This window comes from Pseudorca crassidens, chromosome 11 (genome assembly GCF_039906515.1).
Source record: "Pseudorca crassidens isolate mPseCra1 chromosome 11, mPseCra1.hap1, whole genome shotgun sequence".
NCBI classification, from domain to species: domain Eukaryota; kingdom Metazoa; phylum Chordata; class Mammalia; order Artiodactyla; family Delphinidae; genus Pseudorca; species Pseudorca crassidens.
In genome coordinates, this window is record NC_090306.1 from 25,680,981 (window position 1) to 25,703,927 (window position 22,947).

Below are 22,947 nucleotides of genomic sequence, written 5' to 3' on the forward strand. Positions count from 1 at the left end.
TTCTGGGTGATGGGTATATGACTTGTTTTGTTCTCTCTGTTTTATGATACTTCCATTTTTTTCCCCACAAAAATCTGGGAATCCACAACCAAAAGAGAATAAAAGCAATTAATTCAGAAGCAATTTCAAATGTCACATAACTATTTTCTGTTATAAATGCACTGCACTCTTATACATGGAATTTTTTTTTATTTAGCAAGTTTCATTGCTTTGGGGTACTTAATTTGTATGAAATTCATGACCCTTATCCAAAGCTCCACTTTGTTAGCAGAATGAGTGATATTACAGAAGGCAATAATTTATTGGAGTGGGGTTTTGCTAAAGGCAAGAACAAAGCTTTATACCTTTAGGTAGGAATAAATTATAGCTTCATACAAATGTACTTACTAATAAATCAAAGAGGAAATTAAGGGAAGTAAATCTATGACCCAAATGCAGACTAGTTTAATGCGATGCTTTTCAGAGATTTTCAAGGAGTACCAGCAAATCCCTTTAGATTTGCAGCAATAAACAAAATGTTGTATGGTGCTTAAGCGTCGAAACACAAGCCTACGTGTCTATTCTTCAGAGGGAAATGTTTTCTGCTTCCGTAAAATAACTCAGAGAGAAGAGGTAAAGAAAATATCAAAGACAGATCAAGGAAGCTGATAATTGCTTTAGAGATGAATGTTATGCAGATAGAGGTAAAGGCTAACACAGATATCTCACTGTTAATCCATCCAAATGATTAAAAGTAATAAAACACATCAAGTGTGGCATTTTGTTCCAAATGACTGTGGATTCATATTGTAGTAAGAAACTAGTTTTGGACACCATTCTGATTTCTCACAGAATAATTTATACTTTGAAATATATTACTAATTTAAGAAGATTAAGTGTTGTAATCTATTTACATTCTAATCCATTTTTCCACTGCTTCATGTAGGCACTCTTTTCTTTAATATCTTTCCATTAATTTGCTGGCATAAGCAGCTGATAAATTATTTTCTGTCATTGCTGTTTGCTCACTATTTTAATCAGAAGCTTGTCTGTGCTCCTCCAAGTCTCATAAATATAACTAACAGTTGTGTTCCTCTTAATACCTATAGCACTGTCTTCACCAAAGATGAGGCTAGGCCCCACAGTAACAACTTCCAGCAAAATGGCAACTCATTATTTTGGTATAGGGTAACAGTCAAGAGAAATAAGTACACTGTGCTCTGTAAAGAATCAAAGTCGAACTGCCAAGTGCCTTAGACATCTGTCCTTAGAAAAAGTACCATGCTATTCCATCCTTGGAATAAGTCCAGACTGGAATGGGTTTACTGTGATAAGAGAAATACTGCAAAGGATCCAATGTGACCCATATCATTTTGGGGCATGTCAAAACCAAGTTACATAGCTTTTCTTTGGGGGAGGCAGCATGCAGGTGGGAAAAAAGTGAGCTAGAGAGTAAAAATGATCTGGATTTAACCTCTGAGACTCCCTGTATAACTCTGGGCAAGTAAACTTAACCTCTGTAAAATATGAATAAGAATCCTCACTGGGTACATGTAAGCATGTATGTGAAAGTAACATTCATGACGTATCCAGCAGGCATCTACTACTAAATATTAATTTTCTTCCCTTACAGTATCACATCATAATGGGGTCTTTTGGCTCCACCTTTAAAATACTCAAAAAGAACCACAACTATGTGTCTCACTCCACCTTCCCTTTTTTCTTTTCTGGCCGCGCTGCATGGCATGCGGGATCTTAGTTCCCCGACCAGGGATGGAACCCACACCCCCTGTGTGGAGTCTTAACCACTGGACCGTCAGGGAAGTCCCTGTCCACTTTTAATCACTTCTGTGCCTATCGCGCCTGATTTACTCACTTTGGGGGCCCCTGATTTTTATAATCACAGAGATCATGGAGGAACAAAATATCATGCAGGCCTCTAAGAAGGACCCTTCCTAAATGACCTGAAAATTATGACCTACTGTATTTTTAAGAACCTCTAAAGGGACTTACAATCACCACTGGTAACTCATTACATTAATTTAAATTCCTTATAAACAAATTCCTACTAATGTCTAAATGATGCATTGAAGTTCCTTTCCTACCTTACTTTGTGAATATGATAAATTAAAGACCCATCATAAAACATTCCTTGAAATATGGAAACTGTAATCATGCTCCTTCCATGAGGCTCCACTTCAGGCCATGAAAATGATATCACTGTTACCAAAGTATCTATGTATTAAGTAATACAAATTCACCACACAGCTTAATAGCCGGAAAAGAAAATGGGCTTTGAGGGTCTGTTATACACACTTATTAGCTATGGGGACCTTAGGCAAGTTACTTAACCTCTCTGAGCTTCATTTTCTACATCTGTAAAATGAGGATACTATATCTTAAAGAATTTTTTATTTAAAGGGTTAAATTAAATGAAATAATGTAGACATTCAAAATATAGTCACTATTGTCATCTTAAAATAAAAAGAAGGCTGAAGAGGAAAAAAAAAAAAACAAACACATACCATGTTTACTGCATCTTGATCGAAAGGGTTCCATTCTATATTCTGAGGATAGTGGGCCAGAACTTTGGATTTGAATGTTCTTCTCAAAGGACTCTGGTCAAAATTTTCACCTATAACAGATAATTAGTAATTAGTTAATATCTAGAATTTTTTCAAAAGCATGTCATAGTTTTATTTTTATTTTGTATATATACTGACTGATAATGTTGAAATCTGATTCAATTTCTACCTCTAATAGTCTCAGTTGTAAATTTTTCAATGGACAACTGAAAAGGAACTGTTAATAAGAGATCTGCATTTAAAAGTTCAGAATCTGAATTTTAAAATCCTGGCTACACAACTGATACTAAAAATCAAGACATGCTAAAATAATCCTTGCTGTAACCTAATTACTGTCCTCATTTCAACATGTGGTGACCAAAAAAAAAAAAAAAAAAAATCTATTTGGAAACATTTAACTCACTAAAGAAACATCTCAAATTAAGCTAATTATACTTCTTAAGATCCTGAAATTTTGTACATGGATAGACTTAATGCTGCAGTGCCCAAAGGAGGCAACTTTGCTTGAGTTCCCACAAAAATCTCTGGTAAATTTGACTGCATCTCCATGCTTTTACAAGTAACATTATTAATAGAATCAGAAACATCATTACTGAGTTGTCTGGTTTAGCAGACAGAACACATTAAGCACACTAACCTCTGAAAAGAAACAAGCTATTCTAAGCCAATTTTATCACCTGTTAAAATTCTGGAAAGGTAAAAAGACTATCCTTTGATTATTATATATAAGAAAATTCAGTAATAATTGTTAGCTCTTTATGTCCTTGACTAAATTAACACCCATGGGACCTGTTACCTCCAAATGCCTTACTTTCACAAAATATTTTCATATGGATGGATCTCAAATTCTCAGTGTCAGAAAGTTGAGATTAAGGAATTAGAAGACCTTGGGAGCAATACCATTCTGTCTCCTGTGTTCTTTCTACTTGTTAAGTTCTAAGTAAGTACAAAACACAAGCTGATGTATCAAGATAAATGCCACCTACCAGTATCTGTACAAATAAAAATATCATAAAGCAATTCATGAGTCATATTTGGACACCTAGTTAGACTCAGTTTCCAACTCTGGTAAAAATATAAAAGACATATACTAAAACACCTTTCAGTGCAAAACTTATCAGATCACAGAAGGAGGGAAAAGCCACACTATAAAATCTTGTTGGAGACTGCAATATAAAATACACAGGAGCGTTTTTGAATAAAGGCACATAATTTAAATAGATTTACTGCAACAACTAACCGTTTACTTCTAATTTCAGCCCTTGGCTAATGATCATTTTCCTTTGGATTCCTCTTACTTATTTAGGCAAGCACTTCATCTCTATGTCTTTCTACCTCATATTTCCATCTTCTAAGAGATAGAGAGCTTTCACTTCTAGAAGAGAAACTGTCAAATGCACCCCTAAGGAAAGTTTATCAATTTCTGCACCATGCCTCTAGGGTATGGGAAAGTCAATGGAAAATGTGAAACCATCCATGGGTCACTACTCTGAAGAAAGGAGTGAGGGCTAACGGTTGATTTCAGAAAGGGTAAATGGTACCTTTAAGCTGGTACTAGATTTTCATGCAAATGCTAAGAATTTTTAGATTATTTACTTCTTCATTAAAAAAAGAAAGGTTACTTTTCACTTCAAGTCAGAGAAAAAGAAAAACAAAAATTCTCTCTTGGTTCTAAGGTTTATGCTGCTGACTGTGCTAGTGACACAGCAACGGGATATCCTCAGATAATACCCAGCCATCAAGAAACCCTCTCCTTCGCCCACCCTCAAATACCAAAAATGCTTATTTTATCATTCACAAATGTAAATAAAATATGAAATACCGCAGGAGCAGAAGAAACAGCATATAATGCAGGATATAACTCCTTGCAACTTACCTTTTAATGAATTCCTGCCTCAGTTTGGTTAAAATAGTAACATTATCTTCATTCATATATCAAGTTACTAATGCGTCAGGAAATAAATCAGAAAAGTCATGATACTGCCATTTTCAATATAATTGTCCTGTTAAGGAAGGAACACCACACCCTCTTGAAGCACAATGAATCAACCAGAAGAGAAAGAAGGAAAACCACCTCCAGGGAAGAAGCATTTCACAAAAACAAAAACCCACGAAACAGAAATACAAATCTAACAAAAGAAAAACAGAACCACCACCACCACCATCACTTCTTATGAGACTGCTTTAGAAGGGGGTAAGATCATTGCTATATACACAGCTGTCTTGGCAAATATTATTTTGAAGAAAATTTGGAGAAAATCTGAGTGATAATTCTGCTAACACTGTTAAGGATTCAGAAGTGAGTAAATGCAGCTATTCCTACTAGTACCAGTCAAAGAAGAGAATCTTGGAGATGCCTTTTGGAGGTGTGAGACAGAGCAGCAACCTAACCTTTGCACTTTGAACCCATAAACCTCTAACAGAATTTATTGCTAGGACTTAGCAGGAAATATGAATCAGTCTAAGAATTTGGATTCCCAGGAAATGGAAATTACATAAGTATGCTTTACTTAACTTAAAATCCACCTTTTAAACATTATCCTGAAATAAACAAGGATTATAAATTTGTGCAAATATTAATATTCCCCCATGACAACTACAAGTGGACTTAATTTCAAGTAATATTGCCAAGTAACCTCCTACTGACCTTAAGCTACAATGAAGACTTTTCTCCTAAGAAAATAGGACATATCTGCCAAGAGAGCTTAAACACTAATGAATAAATAATTTCTTCAAGGCTTGAAGCAAATGAGGTCTTTACAAAAATTAAGATGCAAATGAAAGAACAGAAATACAAAATAATACCTTTTTTTTGCCTAAACAAAAGTGAATAAAGAAGCAATTTGATGGGCTTGGGATGAATTAAAATAATAATTTCTAACACCTCAACTTTTATTTTTATTTTTACCTGAAGTCGTATTTGCAGCACCTTGGCTCTTGCCATGACGATCTGCTTCTAGCCATTGGTACAAAACTACATAATGTAACAGAAACAAAAAAGCTTTATGAACAAAGAAACACAAACAAAAAAGCAAAAATGACTGTGAAGAATGGAAAATGAGAATTAAAAAATTAAACAAAAGCAATTAAACATGAGACATTAACATCAACGGAACACAGCTTAACACTAATAGTACGTAGCTTATAAGCTACTAGTAATAAGAAAGGAAAGAAAATAGGTAATTGTATTTTAATGTAATAAGCGAAATGCTATTGAAACATCTGTAACAGTTATTCATATGGGAAAAAGTACACACTTTTCTTAATGCTAATTTAGAGAAATATCAGGAGAAAGCCAATGTTTCTATAGTCAGATATAATAAAATATGGTAGTAAGACTAAATGACCAACTATGGAAATTGCACCCCAATTTCTGCAAACCTATCAGAATGGCTGAAGTCCAAAAAACTGACTATACCAAATGCTGACAAGTATGCAAAGAGACAGAATTGGTGGTGGTAATGCAAAAAGGTACAGCCACTTAGGAAAGACAGTCTGCAGTTTCTTACAAGGCTAAACATAGTCCTACTATGTGATCCTATAACCCCAGCCTAATCAGTAGAGAAACATAATACAAATTTCAAGAGGAGCAACCTACAATATACCTGACGAATACTTGTCAAAACTGTCAAGGTCATCAAAAACAAGTAAGGTCTGAGAAACTGTCATAGCCGAGAGGAGCCTAAGGAGACAAGACAACTGAATGTAATGTAGTATACTGGATGGGTTCCTCCAACAGAGAAAGGACATTAAGTAAACAAAAGGAAATCTGAATGGAGTATAGACTTTAGTTAACAATAATGTATCATATTGATCCATTAACTGCAACACAAGCATCATACTACCCTAGGATGTTAATGACAGGGAAAACTGTGCATGGAGGGAGGTGTGGTGGGGTGTATATGGGAACTCTCTTATTATCTTCTCCATTTTTCTGTAAATCTAAAACTGTTCCAAAAATCAAGTCTGTTTTTAAAAATTACATTCCAATATTTAATGTAAGGACAAAAACATATTATATCCAATCTTATAAGTAGTCTACCTTTTGTAAAGGCTAACACAGATATCTCACTGTTAATCCATCCAAATGATTAAAAGTAATAAAACACATCAAGTGTGGCATTTTGTTCCAAATGACTGTGGATTCATATTGTAGTAAGAAACTAGTTTTGGACACCATTTTGATTTCTCACAGAATAATTTATACTTTGAAATATATTACTAATTTAAGAAGATTAAGTGTTGTAATCTATTTACATTCTTATCCATTTTTCCACTGCTTCATTTAGGCACTCTTTTCTAAAATATCTTTCCATTAATTTGCTGGCATAAGCAGCTGATAAATTATTTTCTGTCATTGCTGTTTGCTCACTATTTTAATCAGAAGCTTGTCTGTGCTCCTCCAAGTCTCATAAATATAACTAACAGTTGTGTTCCTCTTAATACCTATAGAACTGTCTTCACCAAAGATGAGGCTAGGCCCCACAGTAACAACTTCCAGCAAAATGGCAACTCTCATTATTTTGGTACAGGGTAACAGTTAAGAGAAATAAGCTATGCAAACACAAGCTCAAGTTTGCTCGCTACAGAGATTCCATTAGTCAACTATCCTCTTATGTACCATTGACTAAGAAGTATCAAGTCTTGGGGAAAATTTACTACAATTAGGACACAGGGTATTAAAAAATTCACACTAGAGCTCTGTAAGAGTGCTTTGAAGCTTTGAAGGGTGTGTAAACTTCTGTATGTCTTAGAGATGTCAGAGTCTTTCCTTTAAAGAGCCAAATAATGATGACTGTAGGGTCCGAATAGCCAGGGAACACTCCTATCCACATCTCAAAGGTCTGAACGATCCCAAGAGAGTAGCACAGGCTAAGCTTCTACTTTGGGATGCTATTTATCTATCCACAGATATTGTGAGAGTTCTAGATCCCAAACAAGGTTTGCAGAAATTTTCTATGCTCTCCCTCCACAAAACAACAATAACAGGGCTGGGAAAGCTACCTATGGAACTCCTGAACTGAAGGAATAAAGGAACTGACTCATTATAAATGGCTAAGGGCCCCCTGAAATCACGACGGAAGTTATTTGGATCTTTAGGGACAGCCAGAACCGTGAATGGACATCCATCTATCATCAGGGATAGATGACCCAAAATAGACCTCTGAACAGGCCCCCAAAATACACCCAGTGTGCAAAGCCCTTGGTTGAGAGTGCCCCAGTGGGCACACAAGTCAGTGCACTCCTCCAGGTTACTGCATACTCCTGGGAGGCAATATTGTTACAACTGGGACTAACATGAAAGAAGTGGAGAAGCAGACCTCACTCATTGAATATATACTACAAGCTTCCTCTTTCTGGGTCAGGGGAATAACAACTACTAATTAGAGTAGTAGCAGGGTAGGGTAGTATTAGACTACTTACTCCAAGTGACACAAATATCTCCCCATTTAGAAAAGCAAGCATAAATTTTACAAATGACGCTGAATATCCCTCTTACAGAAATGAGACACAAAGTAGGGAAACTAATCCATTCAACGGTCTGATAATTCTACAGAGCTCTTATCTAAAGCCTATCCTGCCCTGTTTAAGGTGTAAACTCTTGGCTGTGTTCAGAGTATCACTGCCATTATATTTACCAATTACTTCATATAGCCTTTGCTTCCGGTTTTACTGGACAAAAAGAAAAAATATGAAAGCTATTCCAGATCATTTTACTCTGGCCAGTTATACGGAGAATGGTACATAAGCAAAAATAATTTTAACAGATTTGAGATTCAATTATTTTATTACTGCCTCCAGATTACAAAAATCCAATTAATTATGGCCTAAATAATTCAGAGAATTTCCAGTGAAATAAGTGCATCTGCTTCATGCAAAGCTATAATGTGAATCACCATTAGACCAAATTTGGATTTCAAAGTCTACTTTATAGCACATATATTTAAAAAGATAATGTATAACTATAAAAGAAATGTAACTAGGGAATTCCCTGGCGGTCCAGTGGCTTGTGCTCCGGGCTGTCACTGCCGAGGGCCTGGGTTCGATCCCTGGTCAGGGAACTGAGATCCCACAAGCCACATCACGTGGCCAAAAAAAAAAAAAAAAAAAAAAAAGATGTAACTAATATTTTTACTTAACATACTAGAATGTATATGGGCAGGTCTAGAAGGACTGAGATCTAAAACTTTCTTAACTCTCATAAAGTTTCTGAAATATGTCATATTACAAAGAATCTAATCCTCTTCTTACTTTGTAGATGATGTTAGAATACCAAAAATACACCTCTTCTCCCTGTGGCTGGGAGCACGAGATCTGGCCTTTTGGTAGCTCCATGCTTCCTCTCAATTGGCACTGGGAGTCAGGGACCCTGCCCCCAGCTCCAAGTCACTGGTGAGGATTTCTATAGTCTGTGCATGAGGTTGCAAGTAGAGGGATATCTGTGAACCTTGAAGCTATTTCTCAGGCTGAGAGACCCTGTTACATATTTCTTCACTCATCTCCTCTCTGAACCTTCCCACTCCTAGGGCCCCAGTGAGTTCCCTCCCTTGTTGTCCATTTCCACCAGTCTATTTCTGAACAGGGTATTTCTCCACAAAACAAGGCCAAGTCTCCCAATACTTCCCTATGCTCCTGTCCCTGAGGGATATCACTGAAGCCTAGGTGCTTTAAAGAAAGTTTGCTGATAGGAATAATGAAAACAGAAGGGAAGTTGAAACAGGTAATCTCTTCTGCCCTGTCCCTTTTTCACTGTGTTCCTTTTCTCTCTAAAGGTAAAGTTAAAACACACACACACACACACACACACACACACACACACACACACACGGACAGAATACTCACAGTCAGTAATTTTTCCTCAGTATTTTGATAAAGGTGAGAGGAGGAAATGGAGATACTATGGATGCTGCCTAAGAAGTCCATGCTGAGGCAAAGAAAAAGGGATGATATGGTGGTGAGGTAACTCTTCTCCTTCCCATGTCTAACCCTACAGGTCTCCAAATGTCTATCTCCAAAGACCCAGCCTGAATTACTATGAGCAGGAGTTGGGAGAGGGAATACTAGGCAGCAATGGGTCCTACAAGAGACTGACCAGGGAAAGAGAAATGGGGGTGGGTGAGGAGAGGTGGGCACCTTCACGGTGGTAACTAAAATAAAGGGGCACTCCTTTCACAGAAAGACATTTCCTGCACATGTGCTGTCTCTACACCACAGTAAGCTGTCCCCTTCAAAGCACATGCCCCAGGAGGCTGCATATTCACCATTCATTCTGATAATTCTCCAACTATTTAGACATCTCTGAGCAGGCGACGTATAAGCAGAGACCTGATGAAGTAGTAGCCATCACATAGTTAACACACAGAGCTTACTATAGGCAGGTGTTATTCTAAGTGCTCTACATATATTAACCCATTTCATCAGCATAATTACTCTATGAAGTAGGTCCCATTATTGTTCTCATTTTACAGATGTAGAAACTGAGGCACAAAAAGGTTAAATAACTTGCTCAGGTCAGATAACGAGGAAATTCAAACCTAAGCAGTCTGACTCCAGAGTCTGTGCTCTTAATTCTATGTACGAGGTCATCTCAGGAAAAGTATTTCAGGCAAGGGAAATAGCAAGTGGACAGTCCCTGTGGTACAAGTGAGCTTGTCCCAGCTGAGATTCAGCAAGACCAGGACACCGATGCATCTGAGTGAGGTGGTGGAAAATGAAGTCAGAGAGATAGCCAGGAGCCAGATAAAACAGGACCTTGTAGGCTGTGGTGTGGACTTTTGATTTTATACTAAGTACCATGGGAAGTAACTGGAGTGTCTTAAACAGAGAAGTGACTTTGTTTTAAAAAGATCACCCTGGCAGCTGAGAGAACAGACTGTAGTGGTCAAGGGTAGATGCAAAGAGATCAGCTAGGAGCTTCTGCAACAGTCCAGGCAAGAGATGATGGCAGTACAGATTAGAGAGAGAGTGCTAGGGTGGTGAGAAGTGATAAGATTCTGAATACATTCTGAAGGCATAAAGTATTATATATGATTTGCTGATGGATTAGATATGAGAGAAACGAATAGTCAAGAAGGATATGGTGATACCATGGATTTTGGTCTAAGCACCTGGATGAATAGGGTAGCTATTTACTGAAACAAGGAACAATGGAGAAGACAGGGATTTTACTGTGGAGAGGAGGGCTGTCAGGGAGCTGGAACGAAGAATTCAGTTTTGGATATGTTAACTCTGAGATGCCTATTAGATATCCAAGAGAAGTTTTTGAATAAGCATTTAGATATACGAATTTTTTTTATTTTTATTTATTTGTTTGTTTATTTATTTATCTTTGGCTGTGTTGGGTCCTCATTGCTGCACATGGTCTTTCTTTAGTTGCGATGAGCGGGGGCTACTCTTTGTTGCAGTGTGCAGGCTTCTCATTGCGGTGGCTTCTCTTGTTGCAGAGCATGGGCTCTAGGCGCGCGGGCTTCCGTAGTTGTGGTGTGTGGGCTCAGTAGTTGTGGCTCACGGGCTCTAGAGCACAGGCTCAGTAGACGTGACACACGGGCTTAGCTGCTCCGCAGCATGTGGGATCTTCCCAGACCAGGGCTCGAACCCGTGTCCCCTGCATTGGCAGGCGGATTCTTAACCACTGTGCCACCAGGGAAGCCCCTAGATATACGAATTTAAATTCAGGGGAAGAGTTAGAAACATAAAAAGGACGGTATTTAACATCACAGGGCTGGGTAAGATCACTTAGGAAATGACTGTAGATGAAGAGAGGAAGCCTGGGGTCAGACCTAGGGAACTCAAGCAACACTGAGAGGCTGGGAAGAGGATGAGGAACTGGCAAAAAGGTAAATGAGAAAAAGCCGTCAGTAAGGTAAGAGAAAACCAGAAGCATCATGCAAGCCAAGTTAAAGAAAATGTTTTAACAAGGACGGTGCTGACAACAGGAAGTCACTGCGACCTTGACAAAGAGATTTCTGTGTGGTGTGGGGGAGAAAACCTGTCTGGCGTTGTTCCAAGGAAGACTGCAAAGAGAGGAAGTCGAAGCAGAGAGCATAGTCAACTCTTCTGAGGAGTTCTGCTGGAAAGATGATAAAGGGATAATATTGGAGGAGAATGTGGGGTTGAGGGAAGGGTTTCAGGTTTTGTTTTGTTAAAGACAGGAGGATGTTAACTCATTCAGGCAACATTTCCAGTGTGCCTACACTATGCCAGACACAGTGACTGATGCTCTAGGCCTGATCAGGAGAGTCCAATCCTCTGAGGATCTCTCACTCTCCTACCTTGCCTTCCTAATTCTACACAGAGAGCTGGTTTGCCTATTCCATACTACGTTATGGCTGATACAGGGTGTACTCCCCAGGCAACCACACTTCCTATCCCCAGCATACAGCTTACCTACTTTACCCTTGTAAGCCTTTATGAAACAGAACAGGACCCTCTGAAGCCCTCCCAGGTACAAATCCTTTCCATGTCACCCATTTCTTGTTTGCAGGAAATAGGCGTCATTCAGCCTCCTTGACCTTCCCTGAGTCCCAAAGGGCAGATTCAAACAGTTGCTTATCAGGGAAGGGAGGGAATGCAGAAACAAAGGAGGAGCAGTCAAGAAAGGGTGGTGTAGCCACAGGGCAGGGTCCTGGTTCCATCACAGGAATATACTTAACAAAATACCTTTGAGTTCTTCTGCAGGAACTAAGGCCCCCACCCAGATGGAGCATGGTAACTTCAGGCTGAGCACAAGAGTCCTGGAACACCGCCCTGTTACCTTACCATCAACCAATCAGAAGAAAGTCTGCACAGAGTGGAAGAGAACAAAGACTCTGACACCCTCCTCAAATAATTCTCCCTTTAAAAATTTCACGGTAGAGCAGAGTCTTCGGAGTTGGTTTTCAGACATGAGTCCGCTTTCTCCCCAGGTTGCTGGCCTCCTGAATAAAGCAACCTTTCCATTCCTACCAGCACTTGTCTCTCAAGTATTGGCTTTCAAGCATCAAGCAGCCAAACCTGAGTTTGATAACATTTATACAGGACACTGAATCCACGAGGGGATGCGCTCTCGCCACTTTATCTTTTCTCCCTCTGGCACTCCTTGAGACAGTCCCAAACCATTCTCACTTGAATAAGCCATGCCAATTATCTTAGCACCAGTGAACAGCTATTACTGGTCCTGGATTTATGACAGACAGCAGGTGCTCACCAACATCCATGTTCTCCTCTCCTTCCCAATATCCTTGCATCTGGGTGGGGGCCAAAAGACTATTTCTTACCAATGAAATGGGAGCAGAAGTGATGGGTGTCACCTCCAGCTTGAGACACACAACCTGCTTTCTTCTGCTACTCATCAGCTAAATGCAAATGGAAATGGGGCCTTAAAGACGGGAAGGCCACACATGGAAGAAACCTGGCTCACTGAATGCCTCTGCAAAACAGAGCCCCTTCCCACGTTGGCCTACATTAGATTAAACAATGAATGAGAAATAAGCTTCTATTGTTTTGAGCCACTGATAGTCTAGGGTTGTTATTACAACAGTTAGCTATTTTTGTATTTCTGGATTAGCGTGAATTTTGTGTTAGTTTTGACCTTCTGACTATAATCAGAAGCAATTCCTGACTATACTGCACCTTCTCTTCCTTGGTAATGCTCTACATTGCCTGCTACTGTGCTCAAATGCATGATGAGTATAGTTCTTCAAATATGGGATAGAATTTGCCCACTTTCTATGGATGCTCTCTACCTTTCACAGAAGAAGCCATATACCCACCACTAAGCTACTAATCAAGACCACAGGTTTTAACTCTCGATGGGCCTATTAGCCTTTCTAAATCTACAACCTCTAGATCCAGCTGGTGATCTTGCAGATGGAGGCTGCTGGTCACAAAGGGAATCAAGCAAAAGAAGCTGGAGGGATCTCTGAAAATTCATAGACACTACTGAAAAATGTTCGTCGATAAAGAAACCTGAATTCTGGTAATCCTAAAAGTTTATTTTGATTAAGATCTTAATAAAAATATATCAACATCCATCCAGTAAGTTGTGAATTTCTAAGAGACTCATAATATATTTCCTTCTTGATTACATCAAATTTAAAGAGCCATACTTTATTTAGTTAACATTAAATATAAATACCCTTCAATTACTGAAGTTTATTCACTGGGAACCAAAGGAGTACACAATACAGATATTCTGTTTCAAACTCAGCTGGAGGTACCCCAATTTAATTCTGTCCCTAACCACCTGGAGTTAGTGCAGGCATTATCCATTAGAGGGCATGGCACCCAATAAGACTGCCCTGATTTCAGAGATTCCGCAGGCCACCTGCACTTCTCACAGACTGGCAATACATTTGGAAGTTCCCACAAGCCCCTCTAGTTTGACAATTTATAACTCACAGAACTCAGAAAAATGCTATACTTATGATTATAATTTTATTACAAGGGATACAAATCAGAAGGACCAGACAAATGAAGATACACACAGGTTGAGGTCTGAGAAGGACTGCAGAACTTTCATGCTCTCTCCTTGTGGAATCAGGGTGTGTTACACACCACCTCACCCCCTCAACAATGTGTTCATCAACCAGGAAGCTCCACTGAGCTTTGGTGTCTAAAGTTTGGGGCTTGACTGGGAGCCTGAACCAAGATGGCAGAGTAGAAGGACGTGCTTTCGCTCCCTCTTGTGAGAACACCAGAATCACAACTAGCTGCTGGACAATCATCGACAGGAAGACATTGGAACTCACCAAAAAAGATACCCCACATCCAAAGACAAAGGAGAAGCCACAATGAGATGGGAGGAGGGGCGCAATCACAGCAAAATCAAATCCCATAACTGCTGGGTGGGTGACTCACAGACTGGAGAAAAATTATACCACAGAAGTCCACCCACCAGAGTGAAGGTTCTGAGCCCCACGTCAGGCTTCCCAACCTGGGGGTCCGGCAACGGGAGGAGGAATTCCTAGAGAATCAGGCTTTGAAGGCTAGTGGGATTTGATTGCAGGACTTTGACAGGACTGGGGGAAACAGAGACTCCACTCTTGGAGGGCACACACAAAGTAGTGTGCACATCGGGACCCAGGGGAAGGAGCAGTGAACCCAGGGGAGACTGAACCAGACTTACCTGCTAGTGTTGGAGGGTTTCCTGCGGAGGCAGGGGGTGGCTGGGGCTCACCGTGGGGATAGAGACACTGGCAGCAGAAGTTCTGAGAAGTACTCCTTGGCGTGAGCCACCCAGAGTCCGCCATTAGCCCCACCAAAGAGCCCAGGTAGGCTCCAGTGTTCGGTTGCCTCAGGCCAAACAACCAACACAGAGGGAACCCAGCCCTACCCATCAACAGTCAAGCGGATTAAAGTTTTACAGCTCTGCCCACCAGAGCAATGCCAGCTCTATCCACCACCAGTTCCTCCCATCAGAAAACCTGCACAAGCCTCGTAGATAGCCTCATCCACCAGAGGAGGGACAGCAGAAGCAAGAAGAACTACAATCCTGCAGCCTGTGGGAAAAAATCACATTCACAGAAAGATAGACAAGATGAAAAGGCAGAGGGCTATGTACCAGATGAAGAAACAGGATAAAACCCCAGAAAAACAACTAAATGAAGTGGAGATACACAACCTTCCAGAAAAAGAATTCAGAATAATGATAGTGAAGATGATCCAGGATCTCGGAAAAACAATGGAGGCAAAGATCGAGAAGATGCAAGAAATGTTTAACAAAGACCTAGAAGAATTAAAGAACAAACAAACAGAGATGAACAATACAATAACAAACGAAAACTACACTAGAAGGAATCAATAGCAGAATAACTGAGGCAGAAGAATAAGTGACCTGGAATACAGAATGGTGGAATTCACTGCTGTGGAACAGAATAAAAAAAAAGAATGAAAAGAAATGAAGACAGCCTATGAGACCTCTGGGACAACATTAAACACAACAACATTCGCATTATAGGGGTCCCAGAAGGAGAAGAGAGAGAGAAAGGACCCAAGAAAATATTTGAAGAGATTATAGTCGAAAACTTCCTTAACATGGGAAAGGAAAGAGCCACCCACGTCCAGGAAGCACAGCGAGTCCCACACAGGATAAACCCAAGGAGAAACACACTGAGACATAGAGTAATCAAATTGGCAAAAATTAGGGACAAAGAAAAATTATTGAAAGCAGCAAGGGAAAAACGACAAATAACATACAAGGGAACTCCCTTAAGGTTAACAGCTGATTTCTCAGCAGAAACTCTACAAGCCAGAAGGGAGTGGCATGATATACTTAAAGTGATGAAAGGGAAGAACGTACAACCAAGATTACTCTACCCAGCAAGGATCTCATTCAGATTTGATGGAGAAATCAAAAGCTTTACAGACAAGCAAAAGCTAAGAGAATTCAGCACCACCAAACCAGCTCTACAACAAATGCTAAAGGAACTTCTCTAAGTGGGAAACACAAGAGAAGAAAAGGACCTACAAAAACAAACCCAAAACAATTCAGAAAATGGTCATAGGAACATACACACCAATAACTACCTTAAACGTGAATGGATTAAGTGCTCCAACCAAAAGACACAGGCTTGCTGAATGGATACAAAAACAAGACCCATATATATGCTGTCTACAAGAGACCCACTTCAGACCTAGGGACACATACAGACTGAAAGTGAGGGGCTGGAAAAAGATATTCCATGCAAATGGAAATCGAAAGCTGGAGTCGCAATACTCATATCAGATAAAATAGACTTTAAAATAAAGAATGTTACAAGAGACAAGGAAGGATACTACATAATGATCAAGGGATGAATCCAAGAAGAAGATATAACAATTATAAATATATATGCACCCAACATAGGAGCACCTCAGTACATAAGGCAAACAGCTGTAAAAGAGGAAATCGACAGTAACACAGTAATAGTGGGGGACTTTAACACCACATTTACTCCAATGGACAGATCATCCAAAATGAAAATAAATAAGGAAACAGAAGCTTTAAATGACACAATAGACCAGATAGATTTAATTGATATTTATAGGACATTCCAACCAAAAACAGCAGATTACACTTTCTTCTCAAGTGTGCACAGAACATTCTCCAGGATAGATCACATCTTGGGTCACAAATCAAGCCTCAGTAAATTTAAGAAAATTGAAATCTTATCAAGCATCTTTTCTGACCACAACACTATGAGATTAGAAATGAATTACAGGGGAAAAAACGTAAAAAACACAAACACATGGAGGCTAAACAATACGTTACTAAATAACCAAGAGATCACTGAAGAAATCAAAGAGGAAATCAGAAAACACCCAGAAACAAATGACAATGAAAACACGACGATCCAAAACCTATGGGATGCAGCAAAAGCAGTTCTAAGAGGGAAGTTTATAGCTATACAAGCCTACCTCAAGAAACAAGAAAAATCTCAAATAAATAATCTAACCTTACACCTAAAGGAACTAGAGAAAGAAGAACAAACTAAACCCAAAGTTAGCAGAAGGAAAGAAATCATAAGATCAGAGCAGAAATAAATGAAATAGCAACAAAGAAAACAATAGCAAAGATCAATAAAACTAAAAGCTGGTTCTTTGAGAAAATAAACAAAATTGATAAACCATTAGTCAGACTCATTAAGAAAGACGGAGAGGACTCAAATCAATAAAATTAGAAAGGAAAAAGAAGTTACAACAGACACCGCAGAAATACAAAGCATCCGAAGAGACTACTACCAGCAACTCTATGCCAATAAAATAGACAACCTGGAAGAAATGGACAAATACTTAGAAAGGTATAACCTTCCAAGACTGAACCAGGAAGAAATAGAAAATATGAACAGACCAATCACAAGTAATGAAATTGAAACTGTGATTAAAAATCTTCCAACAAACAAAAGTCCAGGACCAGATGGCATCACAGGTGAATTCTATCAAACATTTAGAAAAGAGCTAACACCCATCCTTCTCAAACTCTTCCAAAATATTGCAGAGGAAGGAACACTTCCAAATTCATTCTATGAGGCCACCATCACCCTGATACCCAAACCAGACAAAGATACTACAAAAAAAGAAAATTACAGATCAATATCACTCATGAATATAGATGAAAAATCCTCAACAAAATACTAGCAAACAGAATCCAACAACACATGAAAAGGATCATACACCGTGATCAAGTGGGATTTATCCCAGGGAGGCAAGGATTCTTCAATATATGCAAATCAATAAATGTGATACACCATATTAACAAAATGAAGAAGAAAAACCATATGATCATCTCAATAGATGCAGAAAAAGCTTCCGACAAAATTCAACACAAATTTATGATAAAAACTCTCCAGAAAGTGGGCATAGAGGGAACCTATCTCAACATAATAAAGACCGTATATGACAAACCCACAGCAAACATCATTCTCAATGGTGAAAAACTGAAAGCATTTCCTCTAAGATCAGGAAGAAGACAAGGATGTCCAGTCTCACCACTATTATTCAACATAGTTTTGGAAGTTTTAGCCTCGGCAATCAGAGAAGAAAAAGAAATAAAATTAATACAAATTGGAAAAGAAGAAGTAAAACTGTCACTGTTTGCCAATGACATGATACTATACATAGAGAAGCCTAAAGATGACACCAGAAAACTACTAGAGCTAATCAATGAATTTGGTAAAGTTGCAGGATACAAAATTAATGCACGGAAATCTCATGCATTCCTATACACTAATGATGAAAAATCTCTAAGAGAAATAAAGGAAACACTCGCATTTACCACTGCAACAAAAAGAATAAAATACCTAGGAATAAACCTACCTAAGGAGACAAAAGACCTGTATGCAGAAAACTATAAGACACTGATGAAGAAATTAAAAACAATACAAACAGATGGAGCGATATATCACGTTCCTGGACTGGAAGAATCAACATTGTGAAAATGACTACACTACCCAAAGCAATCTACAGATTCAATGCAATCCCCATCAAACTACCAATGACATTTTTCACAGAACTATAACAAAAAATTTCACAGTGTGTTTGGGAACACAAATGACCCCGAATAGCCAAAAAATCTTGAGAAAGAAAAACGCAGCTGGAGGAATCTGGCTCCCTGACTTCAGACTATACTACAAAGCTACAGTAATCAAGACAGTATGGTATTGGCACAAAAACAGAAACATAGATCAATGGAACAAGATAGAAAGCCCAGAGATAAACCCACGTACCTATGGTCAACTTATCTATGACAAAGAAGGCAAGGACATACAATGGAGAAAAGACAGTCTCTTCAATAAGTGGTGCTGGGAAAACTGGACAGCTACATGTAAAAGAATGAAATTAGAACACTCCCTAACACCATACGCAAAAATAAACTCAAAATGGATTAAAGACCTAAATGTAAGACCAGACACTATAAAACTCTTAGAGGAAATCATAGGAAGAACACTCTTTGACATAAATCACAGCAAGATCTTTTTTGATCCACCTCCTAAAGTAATGGAAATAAAAGAAAAAGAAACAAATGAGACCTAATGAAACTTAAAAGCTTTTGCATAGCAAAGGAAACCATAAACAAGATGAAAAGACAACTCTCAAAATGGGAGAAAATATTTGCAAACGAATCAACAAAGGATTAATCTCCAAAATATATAAACAGCTCATACAGCTCCATATTAAAAAAACAAACAACCCAATCCAAAAATGAGCAGAAGACCTAAATAGACATTTCTCCAAAGAAGACATACAGATGGCCAAGAAGCACATGAAAAGCTGCTCAACATCACTAATTATTAGAGAAATGCAAATCAAAACTACAATGAGGTATCACGTCACACCAGTTAGAATGGGCTTCCTCAGAAAATCTACAAACAACAAATGCTGGAGAGGGTGTGGAGAAAAGGGAACCCTCTTGCACTGTTGGTGGGAATGTAAACTGATACAGCCACTATGGAGAACAGTATGGAGGTTCCTTAAAAAACGAAAAACAGGGGCTTCCCTGGTGGCGCAGTGGTTGAGAATCTGCCTGCTAATGCAGGGGACATGGGTTCGAGCCCTAGTCTGGGGGGATCCCACATGCCACGGAGCAACTAGGCCCGTGAGCCACAAGTACTGAGCCTGCACATCTGGAGCCTGTGCTCCCCAATAAGAGAAGCCACGATAGTGAGAGGCCTGCACACTGCGATGAAGAGTAGCCCCCGCTTGCCACAACTAGAGAAAGCCCTTGCACAGAAACGAAGACCCAACACTGCAAAAATAAATAAATTAATTTTAAAAAAAAAAGAATAAAGTCTAAAAAAAAAAGAAACGAAAAATAGAATTACCATATGACCCAGCAATCCCACTACTGGGCATATACCAGAGAAAACCACAATTCAAAAAGACACATGCACCCCAATGTTCATTGTGGCACTATTTACAACAGCCAGGTCATGGAAGCAACCTAAATGCCCATCAACAGATGAATGGATAAAGAAGATATGGTATATATATACAATGGAATATTACTCAGCCATAATAAGGAACGAAATTGGGTCATATGCTGAGATGTGGATGGATCTAGAGACTGTCATACAGAGTGAAGTAAGTCAGAAAGAGAAAAACAAATACCGTATATTAACACATATATGTGGAACCTAGAAAAATCGTACAGATGAACCAGTTTTCAGGGCAGAAACTGAGACACAGATGTAGAGAACAAACGTATGGACACCAAGGAGGGAAAGCCACGGTGGGGTGGGGGTGGGGGTGTGATGAATTGCTCGATTGGGATTGACATGTATACACTGATGTGTATAAAACTGATGACAAGTAAGAGCCTGCTGTATTAAAAAAAAAAAAAGAAAAAAGAAAAAAACCTGAGCCTAGGGGATTAGGGGAGGGATGGAGTGGGAGGTTGGGGTTAGCAGATGTAAGCTATTATATATGGAATGGATAAACCACAAGGTCCTACTGTATAGCACAGGGAACTGTATTCAGTATCCTATGATAAACCATAATGCTAAAGAATATTAAAAAAAATGTATATATATGTATAACTGAATCACTTTGTTGTACAGCAGAAATTAACACAACATTGTATATCAACTATACTTCAATAAAAAATTAATTAGTATTAAAAAAATAAAAATAAAATTTGGGGCTCCATTACATACGCACAACTGATAAAATCATTAACCATGTTATCGAAACTCAATCTCTAATCTCCTCCCCTCTCCTAAGTTGGTTCAATGTCCTTCTGTAACCAACCTCTACCTGAAGCTATCTAGGAGTCCCATCATTAGTTGCCTCATTAGGATAATATTCCTATTACCAGGATATCCCCAGGGTTCTAGAAGTTCTGTGCCAGGAACTCAGGACAAAGACCAGATAAATTCTTACTAGGCACTGTGCATCCTACCACCAAGCATAGAACACAACAGTACATTATTTACTTGCAAAAATAACCTTAACAATGAAGCCAGGATCTATAGTCCTCTGCTAATGATGAAAAAACAAACCGTTTTGCTCCTAATCCATGCTTGTCATACTATCCCTTTTGTAATAAAATATGAAACAAGAAAAAAGCTTTAAAAAGCCATTGAAGTAGTATAACTGACATCATGAAACTCTCTAAGAGGAAAGGGTTTATTATTATAATTATTATAAATAATATAAAAGGGTTTATTTATTATTTAATTGTTATAAATAATAATTATAGCCAAGAAAACAAGGTTCTAGGGACTTCCCTGGTGCCCCAGTGGTTAAGAATCCGCCTGCCAATGCAGGGGACACAGGTTCGATCCCTGGTCCAGGAAGATCCCACATGCCATGGAGCAACTAAGCCCGTGTGCCACAAATACTGAGCCTGTGCTCCAGAGCCTGTGAGCCACAACTACTGAGCCCACGTGCTGCAACTACTGAAGCCAGCGCGCCTAGAGCCCATGCTCCGCAACAAGAGAAGCCACCGCAATGAGAAGCCCATGCACCTCAACGAAGAGTAGCTCCCACTCGCCGCAACTAGAGAAAGCCCACGCGCAGCAACAAAGACCCAACAGCCAAAAATCAATAAAAAAATAAAATTAAAAAAAAAAAAGAAAACAAGGTTCCAGTTCTAGTTGAATATCCTGGAGTCTAGTAGCCTAGGGCAAATCACAATTTCTTTGAGCAAAAATTTCCTCATACATAATATACAGATTATTTTATTACTATAATAACACATTATTAGTATGCAGTATTATTAGATATCTATCTTCTGTGAGAATCATTTACCCAATGTATTTCTGGGAAAGCATGTTAATGTTATTCTTCATGTTGCATTTTATCATACAAAATAAAACAAATCTTCTCCTATTGCTAAAGAACTTATTCTCTGCTAAAGAGCCTCCAAGAGAGCCACCCTTTGCCTTTAGGAACAAAAGAAAGTCACCTACCATTAAAATATTATAGCTGACAAGTAATACTACAGAGCTAGAGTTCTGAGATGTTCAAATGGAAGCTTTTCTGCTGCTTGAATCAAAGAAGCAGCTATTTGCACAGAGCTAACGTAGACCTTTCCCTCCACTTACATCCGTTACTTTTTGCTGCCAATACTCTCACCAAAAAAAAAAAAAAAATTATAAGGTGTTCAGACACACGTGTAACCCAGTTTAGTTTGCACAGGAATATCAATTAACTTACACAGGAATACCACTTTATTCCCCCTACCCTCTTCAAAAAAAAAAAAAAATTCCTGCATAAGAATTCAACCATGTTCTCTGAAGAAAAGAAATTATTTCTTTTGTTTCATTAGTAAAACATTTGTTTTACTAATGCTACTGCCCCATGGTGTATGAAATTATTCTAACATGAGCAAAATCACGCAAAATAAATATTAGTAACAGGATTCACTGGGAAAGAGAATCTTCCTATAAGAATCAAAAAGAAGCAGTATTATTCCAAGAATTACCTGAAGTTGCTGGTAGCTAGAATGGTCCATTGATGTGACAGCCTCTGAGTCTCTGTGCATCAGTGTGCACTTTCACCAAAGGCCTTCCAGGTCCTCCTCTAATATGCTGAATGTGAGATAGAACACTCAGGCTTTAAAATGAACTAACGAGACTCTAGGTTTTAAAATGGTATTAAGGTTGAGCACAGATCCAGGACATCACGGTCCACATACATGGGGAAGGAGGGGGGCATGGGGGGAACATGACCTGTAAGATGACCAAGATCTTCCCATTTCTACAAGAGACTGTGATTTCTAAAGCTACTGTCTAGCATATTAAGAAAGAAGAAGGTCACCTTTGGTGGGGGAAAAACCACTTTTTTAAGGTTTCAAAATTAACATGAAACAAAACCCACCAAGAAGGATAAAAATGGGAGGGGGAGTAGAATTTTCCTCTTCTCTATGGGAAAAACAAACTCCTCCTTCCCCTCTCCACCAGAAAAACACAGAAGAAAACCCTCA

The 22,947-nt window shown here is 38.8% G+C and overlaps 1 protein-coding gene across 3 annotated transcripts in view; it reads right to left on the bottom strand.

Moving 5' to 3' along the window:
• The window catches only part of DENND5B (DENN domain containing 5B), a 212,082-nt gene that overhangs the window by 107,036 nt on the left and 82,099 nt on the right, over positions 1-22,947 (bottom strand). For 2 of the 3 annotated variants that reach the window (XM_067696088.1, XM_067696090.1), the window contains exons 2-3: positions 5,473-5,538; positions 2,505-2,614 (exon numbers count right to left, since the gene is read on the bottom strand). In XM_067696088.1, the coding sequence (XP_067552189.1) occupies positions 2,505-2,614; positions 5,473-5,538 (176 nt within the window). The remainder of the gene's footprint in view (positions 1-2,504; positions 2,615-5,472; positions 5,539-22,947) is intronic. The other variant, XM_067696089.1, reaches the window with a different exon arrangement.